This window comes from Aptenodytes patagonicus, chromosome Z, assembly GCF_965638725.1.
Source record: "Aptenodytes patagonicus chromosome Z, bAptPat1.pri.cur, whole genome shotgun sequence".
In the NCBI taxonomy this organism is placed as follows: Eukaryota; Metazoa; Chordata; class Aves; order Sphenisciformes; family Spheniscidae; genus Aptenodytes; species Aptenodytes patagonicus.
This window is the reverse complement of record NC_134982.1, coordinates 13,920,084-13,946,810: the sequence shown is the minus strand read 5'-3', so window position 1 is coordinate 13,946,810 and position 26,727 is coordinate 13,920,084. Positions and strand designations below refer to the sequence as shown.

At 39.2% G+C, this 26,727-nt stretch overlaps 2 protein-coding genes across 5 annotated transcripts in view; both read left to right on the top strand.

Moving 5' to 3' along the window:
* The window catches only part of PRLR (prolactin receptor), a 98,887-nt gene extending 95,664 nt beyond the window's left edge, over nucleotides 1-3,223 (top strand). For all 4 annotated transcript variants that reach the window (XM_076362910.1, XM_076362909.1, XM_076362908.1 and 1 more), the window contains 3 exons: nucleotides 143-242; nucleotides 1,180-1,249; nucleotides 1,467-3,223. In XM_076362910.1, the coding sequence (XP_076219025.1) occupies nucleotides 143-242; nucleotides 1,180-1,249; nucleotides 1,467-2,492 (1,196 nt within the window). In that variant the 3' untranslated portion in view covers nucleotides 2,493-3,223. The remainder of the gene's footprint in view (nucleotides 1-142; nucleotides 243-1,179; nucleotides 1,250-1,466) is intronic.
* Nucleotides 3,224-11,232: 8,009 nt separating this feature from the next.
* AGXT2 (alanine--glyoxylate aminotransferase 2) lies at nucleotides 11,233-26,047 on the top strand. Its single transcript, XM_076362754.1, has 14 exons — nucleotides 11,233-11,293; nucleotides 12,743-12,828; nucleotides 13,245-13,429; nucleotides 13,743-13,866; nucleotides 14,985-15,079; nucleotides 16,215-16,308; nucleotides 17,395-17,488; nucleotides 18,553-18,653; nucleotides 19,754-19,846; nucleotides 20,660-20,792; nucleotides 22,025-22,113; nucleotides 23,653-23,802; nucleotides 24,152-24,250; nucleotides 25,753-26,047. The coding sequence occupies exons 1-14, from the start codon at nucleotides 11,239-11,241 to the stop codon at nucleotides 25,861-25,863; spliced, it is 1,509 nt and encodes a 502-aa protein (XP_076218869.1). The 5' UTR covers nucleotides 11,233-11,238; the 3' UTR covers nucleotides 25,864-26,047.
* The last annotated feature ends 680 nt before the right edge of the window (nucleotides 26,048-26,727 follow it).

Below are 26,727 nucleotides of genomic sequence, written 5' to 3'. Positions count from 1 at the left end.
TGCTTGTAAAGACCTCTAGGTTCAATACCAAATTTGGCAGTTTAGACCAATTTTTAAAATAAAAGTAATCTGACACTTTTTTTGCATGCTGACTACGCATATGCTAGATGTGTGTCTTTAAATAATTCTGTTTGTTTCCTAGACTTTAGAGTAAAAGATATGGTTGTGTGGATCGTCGTTGGTGTCTTGTCATCTCTTGTATGTTTAATCATGAGCTGGACAATGGTTTTGAAAGGGTACAGGTAATTCACCAATTTCACAATTGCATGGAGATGAAAATCTCAGCAAACTTTTCAAAAACAGGCTTCTAACATTTGATTCAATTTCCTATAGGTTTTGTGTTCTCTTATAAACTAAACTAAAAGTTACAGGTATTTGACTTTAAATTCACAACTGATAAAGAGGTATTTCTGTTCTTTAGGGAAACCAGGCTAAATTCTCAATTGGTAAAGACACGTTTCTATTAGATCTGACCATCTTGGTTAGCCGTGTAAGTATTCAGCAAACATCATTTGGAATATCCCTGCTCCTGTAGAAGACACGCCTTTTGTTCTTACCCTAATTTCCTAAAGGAAAGAAGGTTATATTATGAGGTTGTCTTTCTGCCCACCTGTCTGTCAATTCCCAAATAATTTATTAGAACACTGGCTAATTTCAATCAAATCTTGAAAGAGAAGGTGTCGCAAAGATTATCACGCAAAAAAACCTGGCTGAGTAGAAGAAAGAGATAGAAACTGTTGATGGAAAAGCCATCAGAAGTCATTCATCGTAAAGCCTGTTTAGCAGTAGTCAGCTGACAGTCAAGTATGTACATACAGGCCCACTAGTCCTCCTGAACTGTGCCCAACATAGCTGCTTCTTGGCCAGTGATGACAGTGATGTTAGAGAACTGGGGGTTAAGGGACAAAGGACAATAAAACGGCATTAGCAGTGTTACTTTTCCAGCTGAATAACTTTTGTACTGTTCTCATTCTTATAAATGCACCTAAGGGTAACTTATGAACTGTAACTGGATTTGTAAATTACCTGGCTTGAGAGGTAGACAGAGGTCCAACAGGAAGGTATCAGATATGGGAGCAGTGTTTAAAATGTCAGCCACGTTCTGAGGAAATGGGAGAACAAATAGAGCGATGGGGCCCATACTTATACCCTGTGTGTTTGTTCTGGGTTTTTTTTTAGAATGATAGCCTTTATCCTACCGCCAGTTCCAGGACCAAAGATAAAAGGCATAGATACACATCTGTTAGAGGTGAGTACCACCAATAACAACAAAAGAATTCACCATTACTTACTTTTCCGAATTATGTACTAGCAAACACAATTACCAGTAGAAATCCAGTTTAGGTCTAGTGATGTAACTATTAAAGTATTTGTATATTAAATATGTAGATTGTTCACAATTGTTCTAGTCAGATAAACCCTAGGGTTAACAGTGAAAAAATATATCTTATTTATTATGCCCTTAGACAGGAAAATCTGAAGAATTATTGAGTGCTCTTGGTTGCCATGGTTTCCCTCCAACATCAGACTGTGAGGAACTACTGATAGAATATCTGGAGGTAGAGGACAGTGAGGATCAGCAACTCATGCCAAGCCATGACAATGGTCATCCCAGTAAAAATGCAAAAATGATATCCAAAGAAACAGACAGTGACTCAGGCCGAGGGAGCTGCGATAGCCCTTCTCTGCTTTCTGAGAAGCGCCCGGAGTCCCGCGCCCTTCCATCAACACTTCAAACACAAGACGTAAGAGATGCTGAAGAGAATAAAGGAGGGAAAAGGAGCTGGGAAACTCAGTGTATAGCATCAGAACAGAAAATAGTCCTTTTTAACAATGAGAGTACAAAATCGTCCACATGGCCTGCAGCTCAGTTACCTAATAATCAGCCTCCTATGTTTGCCTACCACAGTACTGTAGATGCACATAAGATAACACTGAGTACCACAAATGTGAACATTGCACCAGTTTTGGTGGGAAATGAAGAAAAGCATCAGTCACAATATCCTATCACTGAAACTGTCCACGACAACATGGAAAAGCAAAGAGAGATGGAGTATTTGCATTCCAAAACTGACCAAACCACGGTGCAGGTCAAACAAAACAGACCTAATGACAGGTCACCTTTTTTGAATCCTAAACTAATGGATTATGTAGAAGTTCACAAAGTCAGACAAGATGAGGAGACAGCAGTATTACTGAAACATAAAGAAAACAGTGGAAAGACCGAAAAATACACTGTTCCAGGAACCAGCAAAGAATATACCAAGGTCTCAACAGTTGTGGACCATAATATTCTAGTATTAATACCAGATTCACGCATCCAGCACATGTTTGTGTCTCAAGAACCTGCAATGGAAGCGGCTCAGAACCTTCAGCAAGGTCAAGCTGAGAAAAATATGGGCTACTGCCTGACAGTTCCAAGCGAGTGCAGCAGAGAGACCAGCGGATCAGAGTACATGGACCCATCTTCCTTTATGCCCTCCTTTAAATAACTAGTAGTTAGTACAGTACATACTTAGTGCTTATGTACAGTAAAACAAAACCACATAGCAAATAGTTCCTTTAAAAAGCCTAGCCTCCTATGTGTATTATACAGAGAATAAAATAAACTGTGGGTTGAGGTAATAATCATGGAAGTAAACCTTGGATCAGAAACACTTGTTTCTGACACAGGGAAATGAGGAAATGGATATTATCTGCCATGAAAAATACATTGTAAACTAATCATTCAGCTCTGCAGATCTTCTATTAGTTGATTAAACCTGAGGGAATACTGCAGATTCAACAAAGATGAAAATTGTTATGGGTCAGTCAGTACACCATAGTGATCTGAGCAGTTCCTAAATCAGATAAATCATTGCACAACAGCATTCTGTTCTACAATGTATTTTCTTCTGAATGCATTCTGACGCTAGATTAAGTTTTCTTTATATTTTTCTTAATCCTTAAGAAAAAAGGAGCTCTTATACATGACAAATCATATATAAAAGACAGTATATTCAACAAATTACAGTAAAATAACAAATTCTTCTAAATATATTTTTGCTTTGTTTCAATGTGACAGAAATCTTTGTATCCCATTCATATCCTAGTCCAATCAAACCAAACATGAAAAAAATAGCAGGACAATATTTGATATACTGCCTTACTGTATATAATATACAACTCTACTTTAGTACAAGCCCATATGTTTAACAATGTATTTTTAAAGGCTATTTTTCTATTACCCAAAAAAAGCAAAAATAAAATATTTTTTAATTTCCCAATGCTATTTAGCTACTTAGGAACTTTTCTGTTTCCTTCTGCTGAGACAGCGGTAACAAGTAAAGCTACCATTTCTATACAAAGATAAAATTAAACTTTATACTAATTAAGAATATGAAGTAATTTTTAAACTATATTTCTAATATATTGCAGATGTATTGCTATTTGAATTGTAAATTATTTATTTCACATGGTTTTTATCACCTGTAATTATAAAATTAAACTAGAATCTAGGCTTTGAGAGCAAAGCTTCTTTCCCACTGAATTTGTACTCTGATGCCAGTCATGAATGGAATGGTGTTCTCCTGCATCCTTAGACATTGCACTTTTCTCTGAGCCTGGAAGGCAAGTTTGAAGTCAGATTTTTCATAATGAATTTACCAACATTAATTTTGGAATCCAGCCTCCAAAGTCAAAGATACGAGGCATAAAGTCTGAGTCAGAGCTCTGCTGAAATAGCGGTGGGAATGAGGAAAGGAGTCCTCAGGCTGGACAGATGTCCCTGGAACAGCAGTGGGAACAGTGAGGATTCCTCATATTCCACGTAACCGAAGGCAGAATCAAAATGATATTGGAATGGCTCTGAACTTACTGTGGTCCTTCCTTCTTGAAACAAAAGTTTAATTTACTCCAGGAAAGTATGACCAAGTGATGACTGATTAAAACTGGGCCAAGTATTTAGCCCGTATCACTAGCTTCAGGGGAAATTGGAAACATAAGGTAAGGGAAATTGTACTGTACATGTGAAGGAAAGTGTGTTTACTATAGATCAGCTCTCTGCTGTTCTTTTCCTTCCTGAACAGCTTTACATTTCTCCAGCTTTTCATGATTTTATGCACTGAGCCAACCTTCCTGCAGTATCAGGTAACCTGCTGCAGAGCCAGCCAAAAGAGACTTTCAGATTTTGAAGGTCCCAGAAGGCCACATCTAATTTGGCAAATCAGATTCTCACCGTTTACCTTCATGCCATGGAACTGCTTAAGTACAGATCAGTCGAGCTGTCTAGCCCTTGCGCGGGCAGGACTTTAGAATTTAACTAATTATCTGTGTGTCTGTAAACATATGTGTTAGTGTATACTGTAACATTTACTTTAGGCATCAAATTTAGAGCCTGTGTCCTCTATACAGGCAACGCACTGCCCACTTGAAGGGCTTGATCAGAGCAGACTGGATGCTCTGCTGAATGTGTAGGGAGTTATCTCAGATTCTTAATTCAGCCACTTGTTTAACACTTGAAGACATGAAGTGGCTACTCCAGAGAGCAGCCAAACACAAAATTTTGTTTAGTTATAGTTAACAGGACAATTTTACTGTAGCGTTTGTAGTATATCTTACAGATTTTCTAGAGATGCTAAAAGTACTGCAAAGAAACTATCAACTTATCAGTCAAAACTGGAATGTTTTGCAGGGCAGAAACTTGTGTGTGTGCATGTATGTAAGCTGATGATACACTCTTTCTGACAGTGCTTCATTTACACTTCAGTTTTCTGACTGAATCTGACAGAGTTGATCCAGATCAGACACATTCTCTTTTTTTACACAGATAGCCATATCTGAGCCAAGCCGTTGTTTCCTACTCCTAATGCGGTGCATAAAGACATGCTGCTACAGGCCTTCCATGATGCATCTGGTGATGCATAGAGGCTATAGAATCTTACCAAGCCACAGCCTAAAGATTTTCCTTATGTAGTGGATTTCTTAGGGTAAAACACAGGTCACTACACAGATGTTATAAACCAAAGAAAGCACAGGACAAGGTGTCAGCAGCAGGCTGTTGCTGTCGTATTGGTTACTTTGGACGTGAGGCAAACAGACACAACTTTTAGCAGATTTTAAGTGTATTATTCATCCTGCCTAACTGTAAGTATCTATATGTGTACCTCCAGTAATCCACACAGAAAGACAACTGGGTGGAAGAGTTTCTATACTTTGCCATAAATTGGTACTCAAGCTGCAAAATAGCTGTAGCCTAAATTATATTGTGAGGCATAGATTCTCTCCCACCTTTGCTAATGAATGTCTCAATATGCCAAATCATCATGGCTTTCTGTGAAAAGGGAAATTCAGCCAGAGTGGAAAGGTGCATTTGCTTGTTGCTCTGAGGTAGCTCAGCTTTTTGAGGGATTTGCTAGCTAAATAATTGTAATTTGAACACAATTTTCATAAATATATTTCATTCTTTAAGCTGAATAAATGTGCAGGTCGATTATTTTTCCCTTGGATTTGCTTTTATTTTCCAAAACACCTTGTTACTCCCAAGGTGGGAGCAACATCTTCTGAAAGTGGCCTTTAACATCTGAAAGTACATCAAGAAGAGAATAAACTAAGTGTTCTGTAAAATCAGAATAACCTTCAGCTAAGTGTGTGGGCCATTTGGATGTTCAAATATTTAATTATTTCTGTTTGCAACAATATTTTTGCTTGCAGCTCTTTAAGGAATAGCTTTTTATTAGGAAATAAACGAGGTTTTGCAGCAGTTGTACACGGTCAATTGTTGTACAATTACGACACACCAGTGGGGAATAACAGTCTCTTGACACCTCCTTTGATGTACAGAAAGATGAAGTATGTAACAGAACTTACCCCAGGAACAGGGATTAGGCCTCTAGCTCTTGCACCATTAGTCAAATTTCTCACTTGGAATAATTATTTGAGAAGTTTGAACGATGTTTTCAATGTCAAGTTTATGCATGTGTCACTTAAAGTGTGAATTACTTTTTAGTAGCATAAAAGCCCTAAAAGGAAGCATAAAGGCTCTTCAGACATAATTAATTTTATAAAATCCATCAAGCTGAATATATAAATTAATTAATTACCTTTCCTTTGGACTCGGACTAATTTATTAACATATGACGAATATGACTCATTATCTTAAATTTTCTAATTAGACTTTTTTCTTTAGCAAAGACATATTTGAGGTACAATTTTAGTATTTCAGTGTAATATTCCTGACTTCTAAAGAAATACAATTTACTGAAGTGGGACACATGCTCCCAAAACTCACTGTCACATAAAATGCAGGCTTGAAGAATGGTCCTGATGATACTATGTAACTACAAAGATGATTTAATAAAAATGCAGTAAACTGACCTTATATAATACTAGTAAGAGGATATATGTGTTTATGGAACAAACTGTAAAACAAGTATGTAATGATAATTGATTTATGTTAAAGCAGTGAATTCTGTGGTATATCTGTTTCTATGTCTATGTCTAAATGGCTGGAAAATACAGTTGCTTTAAATGTCATTTAAGTATTTAAAGTGTAGTAACAGCAGGTGTTCGAAATGAATAAGCAGAATTGTCTTGTGATCTCTAAAGCATTGTATATGTGGAGTTCACATCATGAAGCCTGTAAATGTATTTCATAATTTTTCATTAACTGTAAACAATTTGAAGGTGTTGTGCAAGGAAACCAAAGTCATATAAGCCAGTTGATGGATATCGGACATCTTCTACAAAGCCATAAAGACAAATGAAATGAAAAAAGTGTCATGAGATCAGGCATCATATTCTCAAAGAATTGCTACCTCAGATTATTTTTTTTGCTCCCTTTAAAAAGGCAGGCAGAAGCATTTTACTTTGTGTGTCAAATTGTGAAGCATTCTATCAAGATTAAAAAAATCTTATTTGTAATGTTCAAATTATTTTTGTTAACTAACAGCTTGTCATGGAATCATCACTTGTGTTGCACTGGTAGTACTAGGATGGGATATTTGAGATGTGTAGCAAAATGATGTGTTTTTAATATGAAAAAATAACAGAGAAATTTCCATCTTGTAGGGAAAGCCATACTGACCAGCTTGGCAGCCAAGCATCAGTCCCTTTCCTGGGCTGAAAAGTTTTTTGCCACTGCCTGTGTGCTTAGCCGCTAGGACTGAATGAACTGAGTTGTCAGAGACGCTCTGACTCTGCATCTCAGCAATGGACCTAAGCATTTGTGAATACTTGCTATTTAGAAAGACCTGTTTTCAGCTGAGCTCCTGAGAAGTAAATCTTCAAACTCTGTCCCTAAATGAGTGAACATGGAGACTAGCCCTGCTCTCAACTATCTCAAACCTTTGTACTAAATTCAGACTCTAGTTCCTGTGGGTGTGGAAAGATGGACTGAATTACATGTATTGGAACAATCTTGTGACCCTGCCTTGAAAACCATTTTGAAACAAATAAGGGAATTTCTTCATCTTTCCTATGTATGTCAAGCAGGAGGTTAAAGATAAATGGAATACAGAAATACAAAATATATGGGGATACAAAGAGAGCTTAATGATGGGAAGAGGGACACGGTTGCTGCACGTGGCAGAATGGAAGAGGAGTACAGTCACTAAAGGATGGTACATAGGTAGATAATTAGAGAAATCAGAGTGGGTAAACATGCATTTTGACTACAGCTGAGAAGAGAGGGAGGGAGAACAGAAAATGGAAGCACATTAATCAAATGTAAGAGTAGACAGGAAAAAATGAGAACTAGTAGAACTGAGAGGAGTGCTAAATGAGTTTGTGAGAAAAAAAGGAAGAGAAGAAAACACTTTTATATCAAAAGTGGGAATATGCACAGCTACCTGAGACAGTCCACAAAAGTAGTGAAGCCTTATTAAATGCTAAACAGTTGGCAAAATGCTGAAATCGGCTACGGATCAGCTATACAAGCAGAAAAAGTCCTATACATGAGAAGTGGTCATTCACTTTCTATCAGTTACTGGATTTTCTTCCATGTATCTGACGTTGGTCCTGGGCAAACAGAATACTTGAAGAGCTAGACTCCTCATCTGATCTGCTGTTGCATTTCCTACATTCCTAAGGAAAAAATCAAGAGAAATATAGTGTACCGCACTGTTTTTAAAAGCAACCTTCAGTTTTTCAGACAGATGTACAGATGAGGTGTATTTATCCACTTACATTCTCACACGTATGCCTATCCTTCTTAAGCATTCTTCTACTTTTTATTTATTAAAGATAATGTAATGACCTGGAAGCTCCAAAGAAAGGACTTTGTGGATACTAGTAAATGGTCTCTTGGTATTTCTGGGCATTGTTTCATTTGTACCTGTGACAATGTATCTGTTAACATTTTCCTTAATCAGAAAGTCCCTGTCTCGGTGATAAATTTGAAAAATTACCAAGTCAGGCTTAAAATACATCTCTCCCATTTAAGCTAAGTTTTTAAGAGAAACTATTATACGTCAAAAGTAATTTAAAAAAATACCTTAATTAGTTGTGTGGCCTCTTGCGGTGCTGATATGCTAAAAGCTGGGCCTATACTCAAGACATGGGTGCATAGAGAAGTTAGATATCGGAAAGTCTTTTTTCACATCTTCCTCTTTTATTTTTGGAAGGTTTAACGTCCTGTTCTAGTTTGTGATGCTGCTTGTCTTCACCTTGTCTTTATTTGACTTTTTTTTTTGGACAGTGCTGCTGCTGGGTCTGTTTTTGTGAGCTGCTGAGTACCTTCACCTCATTTTGACATCAGTAAAAATAGAAAGATATCACTTCAATTCCTACAAAGACCGCAATGGTCAGTTTTACAAACATGTAGCACTGAGTAGAATTTTTACAGGATGCTGGAAATCTTTGAAGAAGTCACTTGTAGAAAATATTCTTTCAGTAGGACAGAAAATTATACATGTCTAGGAAGAGGCAGATTTTTCTACATGTGGAATACATGCAAAAATATAATGATTTCAAATCATATTTTTTAATATTCATAATGCTGTAACTACTCTTAATTCTCATCCCTGTGTCCTTCATTCCAAAAGGAAGAGGAAACTACTGCCCAGATACACTCAGAAAGAGCTCCTGGGCTGCTTTAGTGTTGTTTATTTTTCACCTTGTCAAGTAATTTTTTTAATCTGACTACAAATGCCATTCATCATCTGGAATAACACAACCATCAGTTCCATATATGCATTATATTGCTCAGAGATACTCAGCACTATCTGGGCTTCTGAAATCTTTATATAGTGCTTCATATATTTTTTTAGTCGTTGTGTAAAATATAGCAATACTGAGGGTGCTGTTCTGAAAAAGTATTGCCGAGAAAAAACATGTCAGCAGTTGTTAACTGATTGTATTTGTTCAAATTTCTGCCATGCTGTTAAGTGCAGGTAAAAGTCTCTGGAACTTCCTTGCCTTTAATTGTGCCAGCAGGTCTCTCAAAGAAACATACTTATAAATTAAATTGCATGTTCTGAATAATATGCAGAATAAACAATATACTTGCCAGCAGAGAAAGTGATGATCCAATATTTAAAGCAAACTTAATTCCATTTGCATAAACCATTTCATTGCTAGCCTTGCAATACAAGCTAGGCATTTTTTCCATTACAATTTCAGAATTTGTATGCAATCTGGAAGATCCAAGTTATCATAGTGTCATTACTGTAGCAACAGAATGACTTGAAGCACAATTATTCTATGAACCAGATCCAAATGTTTTGTAAATTTCTAAAATTTTAGAAATTATAGAAAGTAGATTTCATATGCAGTATATACATTGGTTGGAGAATACTGGTATAAAAATAGTTGCTCAGGAATTCTTCATTGTTTCTAAGTGTATTTGAAGGAAAATGCTTTAAAATGTATTTTTTAAGTTCTTAATATTGAAAATGCTGGCTTTAATAAAATGTTAGCGATTTCACTCATAAGATCAATATTGTTACTGAAGTCTGTAGCTTTCTGATGGACTTTTCAATCTTTGTCATTGTAAAATCTCTTTGCAATGGTGTTCGCATTTCAATTTAATAAAAGTTCTTGAATAAAATTCACAAATCATAGCTTTCTTCATGAAATATAACAATTCCAGTATATAACATCTAAAAAGAAAAAGGAAAAGCCAGACATCCAGCACAGTCTGTAGGACGGGCTCCCACTGTTCTGCGTGTGGAAGGCCCCGTGATAGATGTGTTTAACACACTTTGCATGCATCAAACAATTGAACCGGTTAACACTGATAGCTCATGCACCAGGTCCCAACTTTTATACTCATGCTTCTTCATGGCTCTTTGTGTTGATGCAGATTATCTTTATCGCTGAAATTCAGGCATTTCAAGTCAGCAAAAGTGAAGTTTGATTGGGAAAGGTTGAGCATTTGGGAGTGCTAAGGGATGTAAGCACTGCCCTGGTTAGTAGAAAGTACAAATCCCTGACCCATTGCAGCAAGATCAGGCAGTTTTCCTGCAAAACTGGGGCTTCCCCTCAGGGTAGGTGAAATAAGTAGTCAGCCTTCTGCCTTAGGAACTGCTAGCGTCACCAAAATCATGGTGAAATGTCTTTCACTGGCTAGTGTGTCTAGTTACAGTGTATGCCAATTACCATTCTAGGGAACACCATCACAAATGTTCTTTCTTTTAGTATTACGAGGAAGTGGAAGGTAATGGTAGAAGGCAGCAGAGAGCTTTCCGCTTTTCCCATCCTTGTAGGAGGTTGTGCTAGTACTTGTTACTGAGGAAGCAAAAAAAAAGGGAAGAAATGGGTCATCAGTTATCCCTCTCCTTATAACATCTTTCAATTTCTCCTTATCACCTGGCTGTATTTAAAGACAACGCCTCCTTCTGTTCTTTTTTCCTGATGTGACTTTGTTTTGCTGGTCTGCCCCATGCCCCTTGTCGCCCAGGCCGAGCGCAGTCTGCCCTGCTCCACCTCGGGAGCGCTCCCCAGCGCTGCTGCCCGAGGGTGGCCAGCGCTCGCACAAATTACCACTGTTCTGCAAGGACAACACACGCTCCCTCACAGCCACTTTTTTAATTAACGCACAGAAAACGACTCAAGATGGGCTAGGCTTGGATTACGCCGAAATTAAGCTGTCAGCCCAAGCATAATGGCAATTAGTATTCGGCGCCCTCGGCGCCAACGGCCCCCGCCCGCCAGGCCGCAGTAACGGCCGCTCCCGCCGGTCCGTGCGGACGGCCCCGCGGGGGCCGGGCGAAGGGCGGGTCCGCGCGTCCGCTGCCCGGCGCTGCTCTGGTACCGGCCGACATGGAGAGGGGGCTCGGGCCGCTGCTCTGGGGGCGCGGCCGCCGGCTCGGCAGCGGTGAGGGACCGGCGCGATAAAGGGAGGCGGCTCGGCTGTGCAGGAGCCGGGCGGAGCAGCCGCCCGAGTCCCGGCGGGACGGGCGCTCCCCGGGGCCGTGAGGAGCTGAGGTGGCTCTTCCCGCGGTGGGGGCTCGCTTCGCCGGGGTCTGCTGGAGCAGCTGCTGTGCGCGGAGCCCAACGCCCCCGCAGGCCTGGGTTGGGCGGGGGGGGCCTGGGGAGGTCCGGCGTATCTCCCTGAAAGCCCGCTCTCATGGTGATTTTTGATTGCAGCACCATGTTTGTACGTGGGGGGCTAAAGAAGCACCTTCAGTGTAGCTGTAGGTCCCTCTGAAAGAGGTCCAAAGGCAGAACTTCTCTAACTTACAGGTTTTTAGTTAATATTTTTGAGACTGGACTGTTGTAGATGATTAATTTATTAGTGCTGTAAGTGGTTGTAAAGGAAGTGACAGTGTATGTACTTTATTTCAGGAAACTTTATTCTTCATCCATTTACATTTTAATGTGTTTTAGAAATTGTTTGAAACCTTAGACATTTAAAAATAAACGTGTCGTTCTCAGCAGATAATGTTAGGGATGAAGGAAGAGAATGTATTTAAGTGATAACTTTTTTTGATACCTGCTTAATTACACTTCCAGTTAAATAAAAGGTAGGACAGTGTGATGTTTTTAGGATTTTGGAAATGGGACGGAAGATGGCAGTGAAAGTTGTCAGGGCCGTGAGCACACCTTGTGTGCCCTGAGCAGCCTCACCCGGGGCCTCTGCCTATGCCCACTGCCCAGGAGCCCCGTTTCAGCTCAGGCCTGAGCCTTCAGTCCCTGCCTCAGCTGTGCCGTGGGTATAGCCTTGCCACCAGTCCAGCCTCTGGCCCTGTCTCCTCGACGGACCTTGGACCTGTGTTGTAGCCTTGTCTCCAGCCCTGTCTCTGGCCCCATCTGCTGCTGCTCCTGACTGGACTCCCTGGGTGGACCCCGGACCTGATTCATCTCCTCCTTTTATGTGGGCACTGTCAGTGGACCCTGCTTTGCCCACCTTGTTCAGGTCTGTTGAGACTGTACCCTGCTCCATGAGAGTACTGCCTGTGCTGCGGTCACCCTGGGCTCCTGGCTCATGCCGTTGTAGAGGATTCCTACTCTTGCTGTTCCAGATAAGAATTTGTTTTAGAAACTGATTTAATTTTTTTTAAATCTTTTTCTGTCAAAATAAAAGTCCATGTGAAACTGAAAGCTGAGTTTTAGCAGACAAGAGAGAAGCGCTTTTTTTTTTATTTGACATATATTTTGCCTTTACAGAGATATGTTACTTATTTTTTTCCCCAAGAAAATCTCTCAAAGAAAACCAACACCTTGCTTTGACTGTAGCTTGTGTATTCTGTGAACAAGCTTATTGAGAAACTCCTTCAGATGTGTACTTTGATAAGCGTTCAATAATTCTCTTACTATTTTGTAGTTGCCTTTAGGCAGCAGAAATGGAAAAGCTCTGTCTCCACACGAGCAAAAATGCCTCCTTGTGATTTTGTACCTGAAAAATACGAAGTAAGTATTACTTAAATTCAGTGTAATATGTAAGACTGCATTACTAGATCTGAGTGATAGGCTCATCTGCTATAGTCAGTGCATTAAATATGATTATAAAATTTGCTTGTTTGGGCAAAACCCAATTATGTTACAATGAGAATATAACCTATAGATAGATGTGACAATTCTGTAACTTATGGCTAAATTGTTGATTTGAAAAACTTTAAGGAAGAGGTAAGTGCAGAACAGCAGTCTTATTTCAAAAGCTGAGTTTCGGAGGTTTGTAGAACCCTCTGTGTGCCAGGATTTGTTAAAACCATATTTCTGTGAACAACCGCTGTAGACAGCTGTGTAATCTATGTGATCTACTACAGCTCCATTAGTCTGGATCTTTAGAAAGCATAAATGGATACTGACTTTCTTATTCCACTCAGTCCTATCCGTATGAACGTATGCAGAAGATTCGTGAACAAAATATTTCTCCTTCACTGCGAATGTATTACAAGAAGCCATTGTTGCTGCATCAAGGACATATGCAGTGGTTGTTTGATTATGAAGGACAAAGATACCTTGATCTTTTTGCTGGAATTGTCACTGTCAGTGTTGGTCACTGTCACCCGTAAGTTTGTTACTGTTTGATTTATACTATAAAATACAGGAAGAGATACCTATGTTGGTTTTGTTCTTTGTTAATCTGTGGCATTGTGAGCCTAAAGCCAGAATATAATTCACTAAATGGTCATGTATGTCTTACATTAAGGTCAATTTCCACTACATTTTGAATAATTCATTAATTTTGTCTGTTTGTTCACCCCTCTAGCAAATGGCGCAGTGTCTGCGTTTTCAGAATTAGTAACAGGTAGGTGTGTGCATGTATGTGTGTACATGTGTGTTGAATTGAATCCCTTTGTCTCTTCTTGTGCTGCATGCAGGAAGGTAACTATAGCTACCCAGAAACAGCTTGCTCGCCTGTGGCATACCACCAATATCTACATGCACCCGTCAATCCAAGAGTATGCTGAAAAGCTAACTTCTCTTCTTCCAGATCCACTTAAGGTACTTTGCTTCTGACAGGAGCAGGGGCTGGTGAAGGGGGTGTCTGTTTATAAGAAATATTTAATATATTTATTGAATAAATGAGAGCCACGATATCTGTGGAGAGAAAACCTGTATGGGGGACTACAGACACCAGATGAAGAGAGCATGATGACTCTCAAGGCCTTTTCTTTAGACCCAGATGTAGACAAGCGTAATATCCCAAGCTCCTGTTCTGTTTGTTCTCTCCTTCTAGTTGTCACTGTGAAAGGGCATTGCCAGCTTAAAAATTATTGAAGGAACTAAGAAGATGTTAGCTATTCTTATATGTAGCCAGCCTTAATTTGCTTGATCTCATGAAAATTTACAGTGAAAAGTATTTGGCAGTACTTTGTGTAGTGAGGTTTACTGACATTTAAATAAATAAACCACACAAATGCCACATTTCATATGCCTAGAAACACTGAAAAAAATAGTGTTTACTTTCAGGTAAAATAAACCTTTATGGTCATAAAATGAAATGAGCTTAGTAGAAGAGTGTGAAGCTATCACAATGTTAAAAATGGAAGGGGAGTTTAAAAAAAATTTAAAAATATAAGGCATCTGCATAGTTTAAGCAGTGGAGAATCTCAGTCACTTCTGAAAATTAACAGTGGTGACACTAGAATTTGAGCTGTTTTCAAATCTCAGAACTTGCATTCAGGTTATCCTCTTAATTATCATTTGCTCCCAATAAGCAAGCTCTGCTTACCTCTTCTGTTCCAATGTTGTGTCTCTGTATGTCACTCCTAGTAACTAACATGCAGGGACACTGTACAGCCCTTTTTACCTGTGTGAAGGTTATTTCTGTTTGGTCGGTGATGCTCAATTTGTCCCAGACACTTTCATTTTTCTTTGAATCAATGTTCCATCTTAGGAAAACCTGAAGACTCCAACTCTTGAAGATTTTCTGTACTGTCCCTGAGTAGATCAGCTTGATCTTAGTTCTCATCTGTAGTGTATGGGCAACATTAAGTTTATTACGGTGAAGTCGCCTTGTGGTAGTTATAGATTATAGCTCATAATCTTACGACATGGTCTGATGTCAAACAAGAAGGTGGTGGTTGTGTGCTGTACTGATCCTAAGCTTTCTCCTGCAGGTGGTTTATCTAACCAACAGCGGGTCAGAAGCCAACGATTTGGCTATGTTCATGGCAAGGCTATATACTCGTAACTTCGACATTATCTCTTTCAGGTAATGGTGATAGATCTTTACAAAACTCATTTGTGTGTGTGATCAGTATCTATATGCCTAAACCAAGAAATAATAGAGAACTCTTTAACCCCAGATCTGCTGAGGAGAACGCTATAAAATTATTTTATTTGACAAAGAGGAGTAAAACAGGAGTTGAAGATTTGATACAGTATATTAGGACGAGTTTGCATACAAAACACAACCTGCAATTTTTGCTTTTCTTACTTAGAAAAGGGTCTAGTCTCTGTGTTCAGGATGTGCTTTGGTGGATCTTCGTTCAGGGCCAGAGCAAGCTTCAGGAATTGCTACTTTCTTCCTTCATTCCACCCCTGCAGTGCCCCCCTTTGTGGGGGTACAAAGGTACCTCTGGAACAGCAGTGCAGTGAACCACAGCGGGGAACTGCTCTGGCTGAAAGCTAACCTGGCGGAAGGATTTTTTGTTTTGTTTGTTTTGCTGCCGTATTTTTCTGCCAGATCCCTGAACCATAGTTCACTGCACAGGTACACAAACAGCTCTTCTGGCTTAACGACAGAGGTGGTGCAGGGGTGAGTGCTATGTAAGCACCAGTGTAAGCAGTTCTTCTCTTTACAGTACATCCCAGGTGGCCTCAAATATTAGAATAAAAGGCCTTGTATTAAAAGAGCTGTATTTTTCTGTTATTCTGTTCAGCAGAACACTGGGTACCCACCTAGCTTGTATATTCTCATTAATGAACTTTTGATTTGTGTACAAAACTGGCAGCAAACCACCATGTAGTTTAATGATTGGCAGCATCTGTTGGAGAGAGCAGCAGTTCCCAAGATTCAAAGAACAGAGATGTTTGCTCTGTAGGGCTCAGGTGCTACAGCAGAACTTCCTGAGGCACTGTCTGAATTGCTGTTGGTTCCAATCATTGTTCTCTTCCCCTCACAATTTTAACATTTGAAATTTCAGGAAACCAATACAGATGGGCAGTCATGGGTCTTCCAAAACCAGGGCAAAAAAAATGGCAGTAGGAATCTTCTTGTTTTGAGTGTAACAATGCACATTTTCCCCAATAACTTATAGCTCAGAAGCGTGCCTTATCAGAACTAATATTGCTACAGTCTCTTCTTGGAAATTAATAATGTTCATGTGCTTTGTTTGTTTTCACAGAGGAGCGTACCATGGAGGCAGCCCTTACACGCTGGGATTGACATCTATTGGTCCTTATAAGCATGGTCTTGCCAATGGCTTTGGCTGTTCAACAGTGAGATTTTTTTTTTTTTAATAATCTGGGTAACTAACAGTTTATTTGAATATTTCAACAATTAGTATGTTTTCTATCCTCAAAGTGCTTTATGGTCACTAACTAAACTGCATTGTAGCTGTTCCTGCTGTGTAAGCACAACAAGAGCCTGAGTCACCTTTCCTTCTCCATATAGTTACTTATGCTAATTTGGAGTTGGGACAGCCATAACACGAGTGGTCATGATTTACAGTGCTTTAGTCATGCTTGGTGCTTGCATGGAAGTCTATGTACGGTGCAAAATAATAATGCTCAGAACCCCTTTTCTCAACTTGTTTTGGCAAATCTGTGCAAAGCTGCTTTCAGCTGGTCTGAAGTAGATCCTCCCCTGGAATGAAAAAAACCCTGTGTCCCTCATCTCGGTGAGACAGAAGACATAGCTGTTAAGGAGATCCATTGGGGATAAATGGCAAAAAGTTACCTCCCTGCCTTTGAGCAGGTGGGAATGACTTTCTGTGTGCTAGTAGCTGTCATTGGCTACTCTGATCTGTACTGGCGATAGCTCAGCCACAGCAGTGGCTATAGGAAGGCTCCTTTATAGCAGCTTCCCAACCTGGCTCAATAAATGAGTTGCCTGAAGTTACGCAGTGTTTCATTAGCAGTCAGGATGAGAAGGCTGGAGTTCCCAATTTCCAGCCTGTAATTACTCTACTAGATCAGCCTGCCTTCCTGTATTTTGCAGATTTTTATCATACTTTGGATTATTGAAGTACTACCGGCAACTCTAAAAATGTTGCTATTATTCTTAGATATCCAAAACTGCTGACTAACTTAAAGAACAAAATAAAGGAAGTCATCAATTGAGTGACTATTGCTGGAATAGTCTAAACTTGTTTCCAAAACTTCTGTCTCTGTTCTACCATTCCTTGAGGGGGAAGTTTGGTATTATTTCACAAGTGTTCTTCAGACAAGTCGCTTGAACTAGGTATGCCCTTTGACTCTAATGGACTTTTTTTAGTTTTTTTCATTAGTCACCCCTAAGTATGATCAAAACATCTCTTAGAAAGGTGTCGTCAAATCTGTAGCTATTTCTCTTATGCTTGACAGACAATGTTACCAGATGTTTTTCGTGGTCCATGGGGAGGCAGCCATTGTAGAGATTCTCCAGTGCAAACTGTTCGAAAATGCAGCTGTTCAGAAGGTTGGTCAATGACAAAAAGTATTTGGCTTTTAGATTAGAGAATACTAGAGGGCTGTGGAAATAGGTTATATTTACCTCCTCAAGAAAGGTAGACCTCTAGTTAGGATTTGCAAGGGCAACCAAAGAAAATACTGCAGAGAACCTCAGGCACCTGCTTCCCGCTGAGAAAAATTTTGGGCAGGTAACACCTCATATTCTCAGATTTCTTCTTAAAATCCCAGCCTTTGTTGCCAGCATTTGTCATGATCAACTCTGGAAGCTGTGGAACTCAGTTTAGCACATCTGGAAGAACAGAAATGTTGATTGGTGTTTTCTGCTGTTTCTAAAGTTTTGACAGCTCTCCAGCTTTTGTTTTGGAATATGAATAGTAAGGATAACCTGAAGCCAGTGATAGGCAAAAAGTCTTATATGAGGCAAAACATTCTGTACGCAGCACAATGTGAAAGCCCCTCTACTGCTCTCCTATTAACAGCAACTACAGTAATTTTTTACCACTGTTTCAACAGGTACTCTTTAGTATTTTAATTCACATGCATACATAACAATGTTTTCTTTTTAGCTTTGCCCTCCCTAGTGAATGGGAGCATTAGCTATACTAACTGCTCTGTTCTTTATTTCAGTATAGACTGATACACAGCTGTATTCTCCAGAATCCTCATACCTGCACTAACCTAACGATTCCTTATGTCCTGTGCCGATGTTTATTAACCCCTGAGAAAGTGTCTGCTTACTCCTTCTTACTCCTTACTCCTTCTTACTCCTGTAGCTGATTCACAAACACTTTCTCTAACCTACAGCTTACTGGCCTGTATAATGTGCAACATCTTACTGTCTGGCAGCTTTGCCTTGCTGTTGTGGAACTGGCATTCCTTAGAGTATAAATGGTTTAAGAGAAAATAAGGGACTCTCTCCTTTAACGTTTAGCCTTTTATTGTGTATTTGAGAGGTGATATTTAGCATGCAGTCTGATAATACTTGTTGCTTAGATGTGTAATTTCATGTTTTGAAGCTAGTTTTGTGTCATTTTAAGTAAACTCCCTTTAAACTATTTCCCCTGTAAACAGGTGAATGTCATGCAAACGACCAGTACATTGAACAGTTCAAAGATACTCTGAATACCTCGGTGCCAAAGACAATAGCTGGATTTATCGCTGAACCAATTCAAGTAGGTAGTTTGCCATTTCTCAATTGTAATAGCACAAATAGCAAGAAACTCAAATCTGATCATCTTTAGCTACATCCTAAACATAGACTTCTGCTGATTTTTTTATTATTTTTTTTAATGCCTTAAGCATCTTAAATATTTGAAAGAATGGATGCAGTGTCTTACAATTTCAGCTTTTGTCACTGATTTCAATGGAGCTAGAATTTTGCTCATGAAGTGAAATTAAACAGAGAATCACGATTAAACATACACACTTCTGCATTTAAATAGTAAGTATGGAGTGTTCTATTGTTTAGTTTCTAATACCTTCTTCCAAATTCCATATTGCTTTTCTCTTTACTATTTCTGTAAACTTTAACTCAATTCCCCTTCCACCTCTTCCCAGCCACATTGTCCACTATATTTTTAGTAGCTGTCCAGCAAGTGGTGGCCACAGGATTCATTCTCTCGGTGCTTCACCCAAGTTTCAGAACTGCTGTATATGTGGTTCTTAAATAGGAAGAATGGAGAATATATCCTGGGAACAGTAAAGGGAAGAAAATAAATGTGAGAATTGTGACCACAGAGAAAATTAGAGCTGTTCTCTGGTTTTGCTGTCTTCTAAGCCTTTACATACTTCAGTCATAAGAAGCCATTGCAGTCCAGGTGTAGAGTGGAATTTCTGATTCAAATGAAAACTGACAAGGTGAACAGAAATTGAGGAACAGTGTTTTAAACAATTAACCAAAGAAGGGACGTGAATTCTCTGGTTAACTTTGTCATCACAGTTTCTGGGTTTCTCAGTTTGTAGGTTTTCAAGGTACTTGTTTTGGCAGTTTATCTTTAATCGATTCTGTCTTACAGTGATCCAGTTTACAGTATGGCCTCAAACATTTATACCAGCACGACTAATGGAACAGCAAACTGCCCTGTGGAATGGGAATGAGTGACCTGAGCAGGAACTTTTTTGAAGCAGTTTCACTGCTGAAGTAGAAACTTGAGACAACAGTCTTGCTATTTCCTGAGGGCTGCTGGTATTTTTTCTTATTGTAGGATAGTCACACAGTGGAACTCCTGTTTCTTGTCTGTTCCTGAAGACATTGTCTTTTTTGTCTTGGCAGGGCGTTAATGGAGCTGTTCAGTACCCAAGAAGTTTCTTAAAGGAAGCTTATCAGCTAGTACGGGAAAGAGGGGGCGTTTGTATTTCAGATGAAGTGAGTTTTTTTGACGTAAGAGCTCTAGAATTTGGTGTACCTCTGAAAGTCGTCTTAAAAGAATCGAAGTGAATGCAAACTGGAAGCCTGAAAATAATCTAATGAAATGCTATGCATTTCATAGCTTAACACAGTGCATCTTCCAAGCAGAGGAGCCTCCCAGTTTTTACTGTCTTTATTCTGCTATGTGGTATTCTGATTTTAGACACAGGTAATGTCAGTAGCCCACTTCAGTCCTTAACTTTTGGGAGCAGTAAATTTACACAAATATGCAGCTAATAAATGCCAGCTGTGATGTGAGATGTGTCACAGTAACAGTTTCTCTTACAAGTGTTGTTGGCATATGTAAACTCTGGAAGGGAGTTGGTTGCTGTACCTCTGCAATTACATTTTATAAATAAAATTTGCTTAGCTAAAGCTATTTCAAAATAGTAGCAAACACTTCAAAGTGATGATGATATGTACCTCAAGCATTGCAGTAGTAGAAATCAGGAATCATGGGATTGCAATTTTGAAATGTGATAAGCAACTGCATTTCCTCTCCATTTTGAAATGGAAGCTGCAGCTTATTTGTGCATCTCACCGTGCCTAAGACATGGTGACATGTTATCTCTTTCATATGTGAAAGAAAAACCCAATTGCAATAAACAGTATTTTGTGCAAAGCCATCTGAATAAGGATCCTAATACAAGTTGACTCCAGATGTAGTTGCAGTTTAATGCAAATGAGTAACAATAGAAAAACAAGAAAAAGAAACTGTATTGTAAAATATGAGAAGGTGATGGAGATTTCTCTGGATTTTTCTTTTGAAAGGTACAGACAGGATTTGGACGGACAGGCAGCCATTTCTGGGGATTTCAAACACATGATGTAGTCCCTGACATTGTTACTTTGGCAAAAGGAATTGGTAATGGCTTTCCAATGGCAGCTGTTGTTACAACAAAAGGTATAACTGTTCTGTTCTGCTAAGGATCAAAATAGACCAATTACAAAATACACTATACAATAATTACTTACTGGAGAGATGTGGGTTCAAACAGCTGAGCTTTATTAATAATCTTCGTCTGAATCTGTCTTTTGACAAATGAATTGGATTCTCATTACTCGCTTGTTTTACCAAGCGCTGTGCTATACCAGTGCAAAACTTTATTTAAGTGAGGTTAGTTGTATAACTGAAGCAGGGATGACTTTGTGAGTTGTTGGTAGAGCTGGTAATAGATCCTGGAAATCCTCACTGAATTCACCGTTTTACTAATTAATGTACTGTGAGTATATAGGGCAGCATGTTAGCCAACTACTTGATTCATACAAATGACTGGCTGAATCCAGTGAAGAAAATTTTTAGATGTCAGTTTAAGGGGACAACTGACAGCATGTTAGAAGTGTGACTTTTTAAAAAGTCTGTTTTTAGCATCTGCTAGAGACTATAGTTTTGGGAAAGAATCATATTGTACAGACTACTTGCAGGAAAAAAATAAAATCTTTCTATTGCATTGTCTCCAGTAGAATCAGGGTTGAAGCAGACAGCAAATTTAACTTAACAGTTAAGTTAAATATCCTGGTTTCGGCTGGGATAGAGTTAATTTTCTTCCTAGTAGCTGGTACAGTGCTGTGTTTTGGATTTAGGATGAGAACAAAGTTGATAACACACCGATGTTTTAGTTGTTGATAAGCAGTGCTTATCAACAAGGACTTTCCAGCTTCCCATGCTCTACCGACTGAGAAGGCTGGAGGTGCACAAGAAGCTGGGAGGGGGCACAGCCAGGACAGCTGACCCAAACTGGCCAAAGGGACATTCCATACCATGTGACGTCATGCTCAGTACATAAACTGGGGAAAGCTGGCCGGGGGGGCCGCTGCTGGGGGACTGGCTGGGCATCGGTCCGCGGGTGGTGAGCAATTGCATCATGCATCACTCGCCTTGTATATTTTATTATTATTGTTATTACTATTTTATTTCAATTATGAAGCTGTTGTTATCTCAACCCACGAGTTTTCTCACTTTTACTTTTCTGATTCTCTCTCCCATCCCATGGGGGGCGGGGTGGGGGAGTGAGCGAGCGGCTGTGTGGTGCTCAGTTGCTGGCTGAGGTTAAACCACGACATTAAAGCAGGTAAGTACTGTTACCAAACATAAGGCAACTGTAAGAGTAAACAATCTTGTTCTTTTTCTTTTAGAGATTGCAAGTTCCTTGGCTCAAAACCTTCACTTTAATACATTTGGAGGAAGCCCTTTGGCCTGCGTGGTTGGAGCTGCAGTTCTTGATGTAGGAAGAACGTTATATAAATTTATATATTCCGCACTCTTTCTTGTAGCAAAAGATGAAAAACGTTTACATTTATTCTTACTATAAAGTTACATTTTTTTAAATAACTGTATAAAATGCATAAACATATGCATGTATTATGCATACATGGCCAATGTGCCCTATGAGTAAGAAAAAATAAATTCCTGGTTAGTTCCACTGCAAAATTTTCATCCCTCTAGCAAGAATAGGAGTCCTCTAATTATGTTTTCAGAATCATCTTTCTTTGTCTCCCTTACATTCTTTACTTTGTTAATAAAAATGTAGGAAAGCACTTTCTCAAAAGCCTTAGCTAACTCTTTCATAGGACTATGCAAATCCCCAGCTAAACCAAATTTATTCTCTGGCACACATGCTTAACAAAATTGTTTCAACTCCACAGCTTTTACCTTATGCCTAAAAAGCCTTAATGACCAGATAGTTAAAAATATTTAAGGTCAGAATTCCTTTGGGGAAAAAAAACCTCATGAAAAAGACAATAGAAAAATTTGCACCATATTTCACTTATTATCCAGCAGAAAATCAGTTGGTGGGCAGTAGGTCGCTATTTAATTTGTCTTCATCATATACAGACCATTTTTCCTTTAATCTCACTTCATTACAGCAGATGCTGTTTCTACTCATGTTACTTTCCTGAGTGTTTTGGGTTTTTTTTAAGCTATTTTATAAGATAGTTGATCATATAAATAAAAACATTTTGAAAAAATAGTTTACAGTTTTAAATGAGATTGTCTGAACCCATGTTTTGGGGTTTTTTGGCTCTGAAGTAACTTGGAGCCTGGATCTGAAGTAAGCCCAGGGAGGTTTTCAGAATCAGGAAGAATAAAATGGACTTGAAAGAAAAGGGGGGGGGAGGAGAGAAAAGAAAAAAGGAGAAGCACCCACTTGAACTTCTGTAATTGTATTTTTTGTTTTTCATCTGAATTTTCTTAATGCAAGTATTAAGTTCATAAAATAGTTTGTGCATGTCAGTGCTGATAGCTGGCTGCATGTTAGAACTTTGATTAAGGAGAGCAGAGTAAGGAACGAAAAGAAAGATTGTGATTTAAAAGCGTGGTGTTGGTGAGTCTAATTAAAACACTCAGGTTGTTTCCTGAAAGACTGCCTAGTAGACATAGGTATGCCTTGTCAAATTATAATCTTCTCGTGATACTGGAGAAAGAATTAAAATATTTCTGGTAAGATTTTGAAAATAATCCTGCTGTTCAGATATTCTTCAGTTATGACTACATGTGAGCATGAATTACTGGATTATGTTTATGGAATAATAAGTAAAATGTGAAAAACTCCACAGCAACATCAAAATGGTATGTTCAGTTGTACTCTGATGCCATTAGAAGATTGTAAGAAGAGAAAAAAAATGTAAGGACCATAGTAGTGAAGGAAGATAGTCTGCAAGGAAGTGAGATAAACATAATGTGTCTTCAAGCTAAATGGGGATTAACCAACTGTATTGGAAGCTTTTCCTGCAAAACTGTCATTGTACATAATTTTAACCAGGCTATTGAAGAAGATGGTCTACAAAAAAACAGTGAGGATATGGGAACGTATATGCTACTGGAGTTGGCTAAACTACGAGATAAATTTGAGATTGTTGGAGATGTCCGTGGCAAGGGACTTATGATTGGAGTAGAAATGGTGACAGATAAGGTTAGTGATTTACTTTATTCCTTTCAATTTACAGTGCCATTGAAAGTTTTATCACATTTTATTTCAGTTGAAATGAGAGGAAGATTTTCTATTAAAAAACAGCTAGTAAATGAGAAAACATTGCTGTGGCTAAAAATGAGCCAGAACATTCCAGCATTTCAAATATTTCACAAGCTTTGAGTAAACAGTGACTTGTGTACCTTAATTGCATAAACTCATCTTAGAAAGCAGATAATGCAGCTAATGTTTTCAGCTGGAGGTGGGATTTACTGGAGAGTCTGGAATATACATCTTTTTCATAGAACTGATTTAGAATATCTAAGTGAGGTTTAATGTTCACTTTACTTAGGACAGTCGCCACCCTCTTCCAGCTGAAGAAATCAATCAGATCTGGGAGGACTGCAAAGACATGGGGGTTCTGATCGGCAGAGGAGGACTCTACAGTCAGGTGCTGAACCTCTGGTTATACATAAAGCTTCTTTTCTGTCCTCCTGAACTACATCCAGTTTCCCTCAAGCTAAATTAACTTTAGTTTAGTAAATAAACTAGAAAACATACACTCTTAGGAACTAGCTCTGTTTAATTTTGTGTAACTTACAAATTGAGCCAGAGCTATTTGTTTCAAGTATGCTGAAATAGCTCTAAGCTTGCAGTTTGCTTTTCTAGGGGAGGTTGTGGGAACTGGAAAGGAAATGTCCTATAATGTGTGTAAATTAGAAGAAATCGGCAATATTCAGCTCTGTGAAGTCTTTGCTACTGTTCAGGTTATCACCTGACCTGTCAGCACAGAGCAAGTTTGGTTTTGCCAGTTCTTTCATTCTAGAGAGCTGGTAGCATTCCACCTGGATGGTAATAAAAAAAAGTCATTAATAAGCAAGTTCAGCAGCGCAGCACTCAAGTGAGAGTTGCATGAGAATGGGCATCAGCCCACACCAATTGAGGATGCACCATGCTGTATCCAGGGCACTGTGTCACCAGCTTCTTACAGCATGCGAGTTGATAGCAGAGAATTGCCTCAGGGCTGGTCAGGTCAGTGAAGCCCTCTGACATAGAGGAAGCAGCTTCTGTATGGGATAGATGAAGGATGGCTAAAATAAATAGGACGCTGCATCTGTCACCTCATTGGTTCTTCCACACGTCACAGACTAACAGGCTGCAGCTCAGAGCGTAGTAAAATCTGATTCTGTCTCACGGGAGTGCTGTTTATCTGTGAGTTTATCTGTTTATCTCTGCTGTGGGTGGGAAAGGCCATTACTCTTGCTGCACGAGGTCCTGGGATATGATGACAGAAAAACTTAAACTGAAGGTTTAAGATTCTTAGGGAAGTTAAATACACTTGGAAACACTATAATATAGATCAAACATTTGGATTTAAGAACCTAAGTTCTTGGCAAGTTAAACTGTGCATATATATCTGTTCCTGATCAGCACGCATTCAAGCTATGGTACCCTAACTGAGCGTTAGCATTTAGTGATTCTTTGATAATACATTCTCTTAGAAGCCTTAGAAAAAGCCTATAATATAACAGTAAATCAGGTGACACAATGCAGGAGGCTGCCACTCTCAATAGATATTACTTTTCCCTGTGGGAAAGCTGCCAGAAAGGAAAATACACTTACGTCTCTGTTCTTTCTTAGTACAAACCCATCTAAGGTTTTATGCTAGCTCTGTCTGGAATAACAGCTGCAAACATGATCTGCTTTAGCCAGGCCTCTTGGAGGCAGTTGATTTGCCACAAGAGTGGAGTGGGGAGTGGGATGCAGTCAAGTCCAAAATTGCCTCACTTCAGAGTGCATTTATCAGAAGCCTCAGTCCCTGCTCTGCTGTTACCACACTTTTGGTTAGATTTTTTTAGGCAGAAGGGGAGTGCTGACCTAGACGGGCTGCTAGAAACTGTATGCTTTCTGTACAATTTTAAGGATTTCTCCCCCACCCCCCTCTCTTCTCAGACATTTAGAATTAAACCTCCTATGTGCATTACTAAAAAGGATGTCGACTTTGCTGTGGAAGTACTTCATTCTGCTTTACAGAGACACATGGAAAGAGCAGCTGCAAAATAGACGTGACTTGTTTCCTTACATGAGATGCACACAGAACCCCTGATACTTGCCACCCAGACTCTGCACTAATCTACACTGGATAAGAAAATCATAGTCTGAAGATGAAATACTTGTTCAGTATCATAAAAGCAGTCTGACAGATCCCATGTTTAATAAAGAATATGCTCTGTTTTGTAAACATACAGTTCAGTTCTACAGTGGTGTTGTGTATTAGCTGCATACCTATTCTAGCATTAGCATAAAAACCCCTGATTGTATTAAGTGGGTATCAGATGAAGAGGCAGACACATATTCATCTTTCATCGATGAAAGTCGTAACAAAAATTGGGTAATATTTAGAAAGAGGTAATATTTAGAATATAATGGCAAATTAATAGAGTTGTTTTGGGGAAGTACATGCTGTTCAGACTTTGTAGCATCCGTAGTCCCCTTGGGTGTGGTAGCAGCGCTGTGGTGGAGTGCCTCCTGCTGCTCTGGCAGTGCTCCTTTGTAGCACAGCCTTTACTGTTGGCTCTTAAATGTTTTCACAGAAGCACCACACGCTCCCGAATGGCGGAGCATTCTGGTGCAGAGCTAGCTGGGTCCCCAACCACCTTCCACAGTGGTCACCACTGCTGCTGCCCCCACCCCTGCTACCAAAACCTTGCCATTTATACCCAATACATACAAGCATTTGTAAAACACACAAATGGTAAAGTACTTGTTTTTATTTAAATAAGAAAAAAAATTAAGTCACAAAGTAATACTGCAGGGTTAAGTCTGTGAGGTTTCACTTACGTAAGCCCGGTCAATCTCTGGCTGAGAACCACCCTGAGCAGAACATAACTGGAGGTTTCAAACAGAGTTAGAACTGTTTACCCTTAC

Coding starts and splice junctions, on each gene's coding strand:
- AGXT2 (XM_076362754.1), top strand. CDS start 11,239: ATGGAGAGGGGGCTCGGGCCGCTGCTCTGGGGGCGCGGCCGCCGGCTC. Junction 15,080..16,214: donor TTCGACATTATCTCTTTCAG/GTAATGGTGATA, acceptor TTGTTTTCACAG/AGGAGCGTACCATGGAGGCA. Junction 24,251..25,752: donor GAGGAGGACTCTACAGTCAG/GTGCTGAACCTC, acceptor CTCTCTTCTCAG/ACATTTAGAATTAAACCTCC.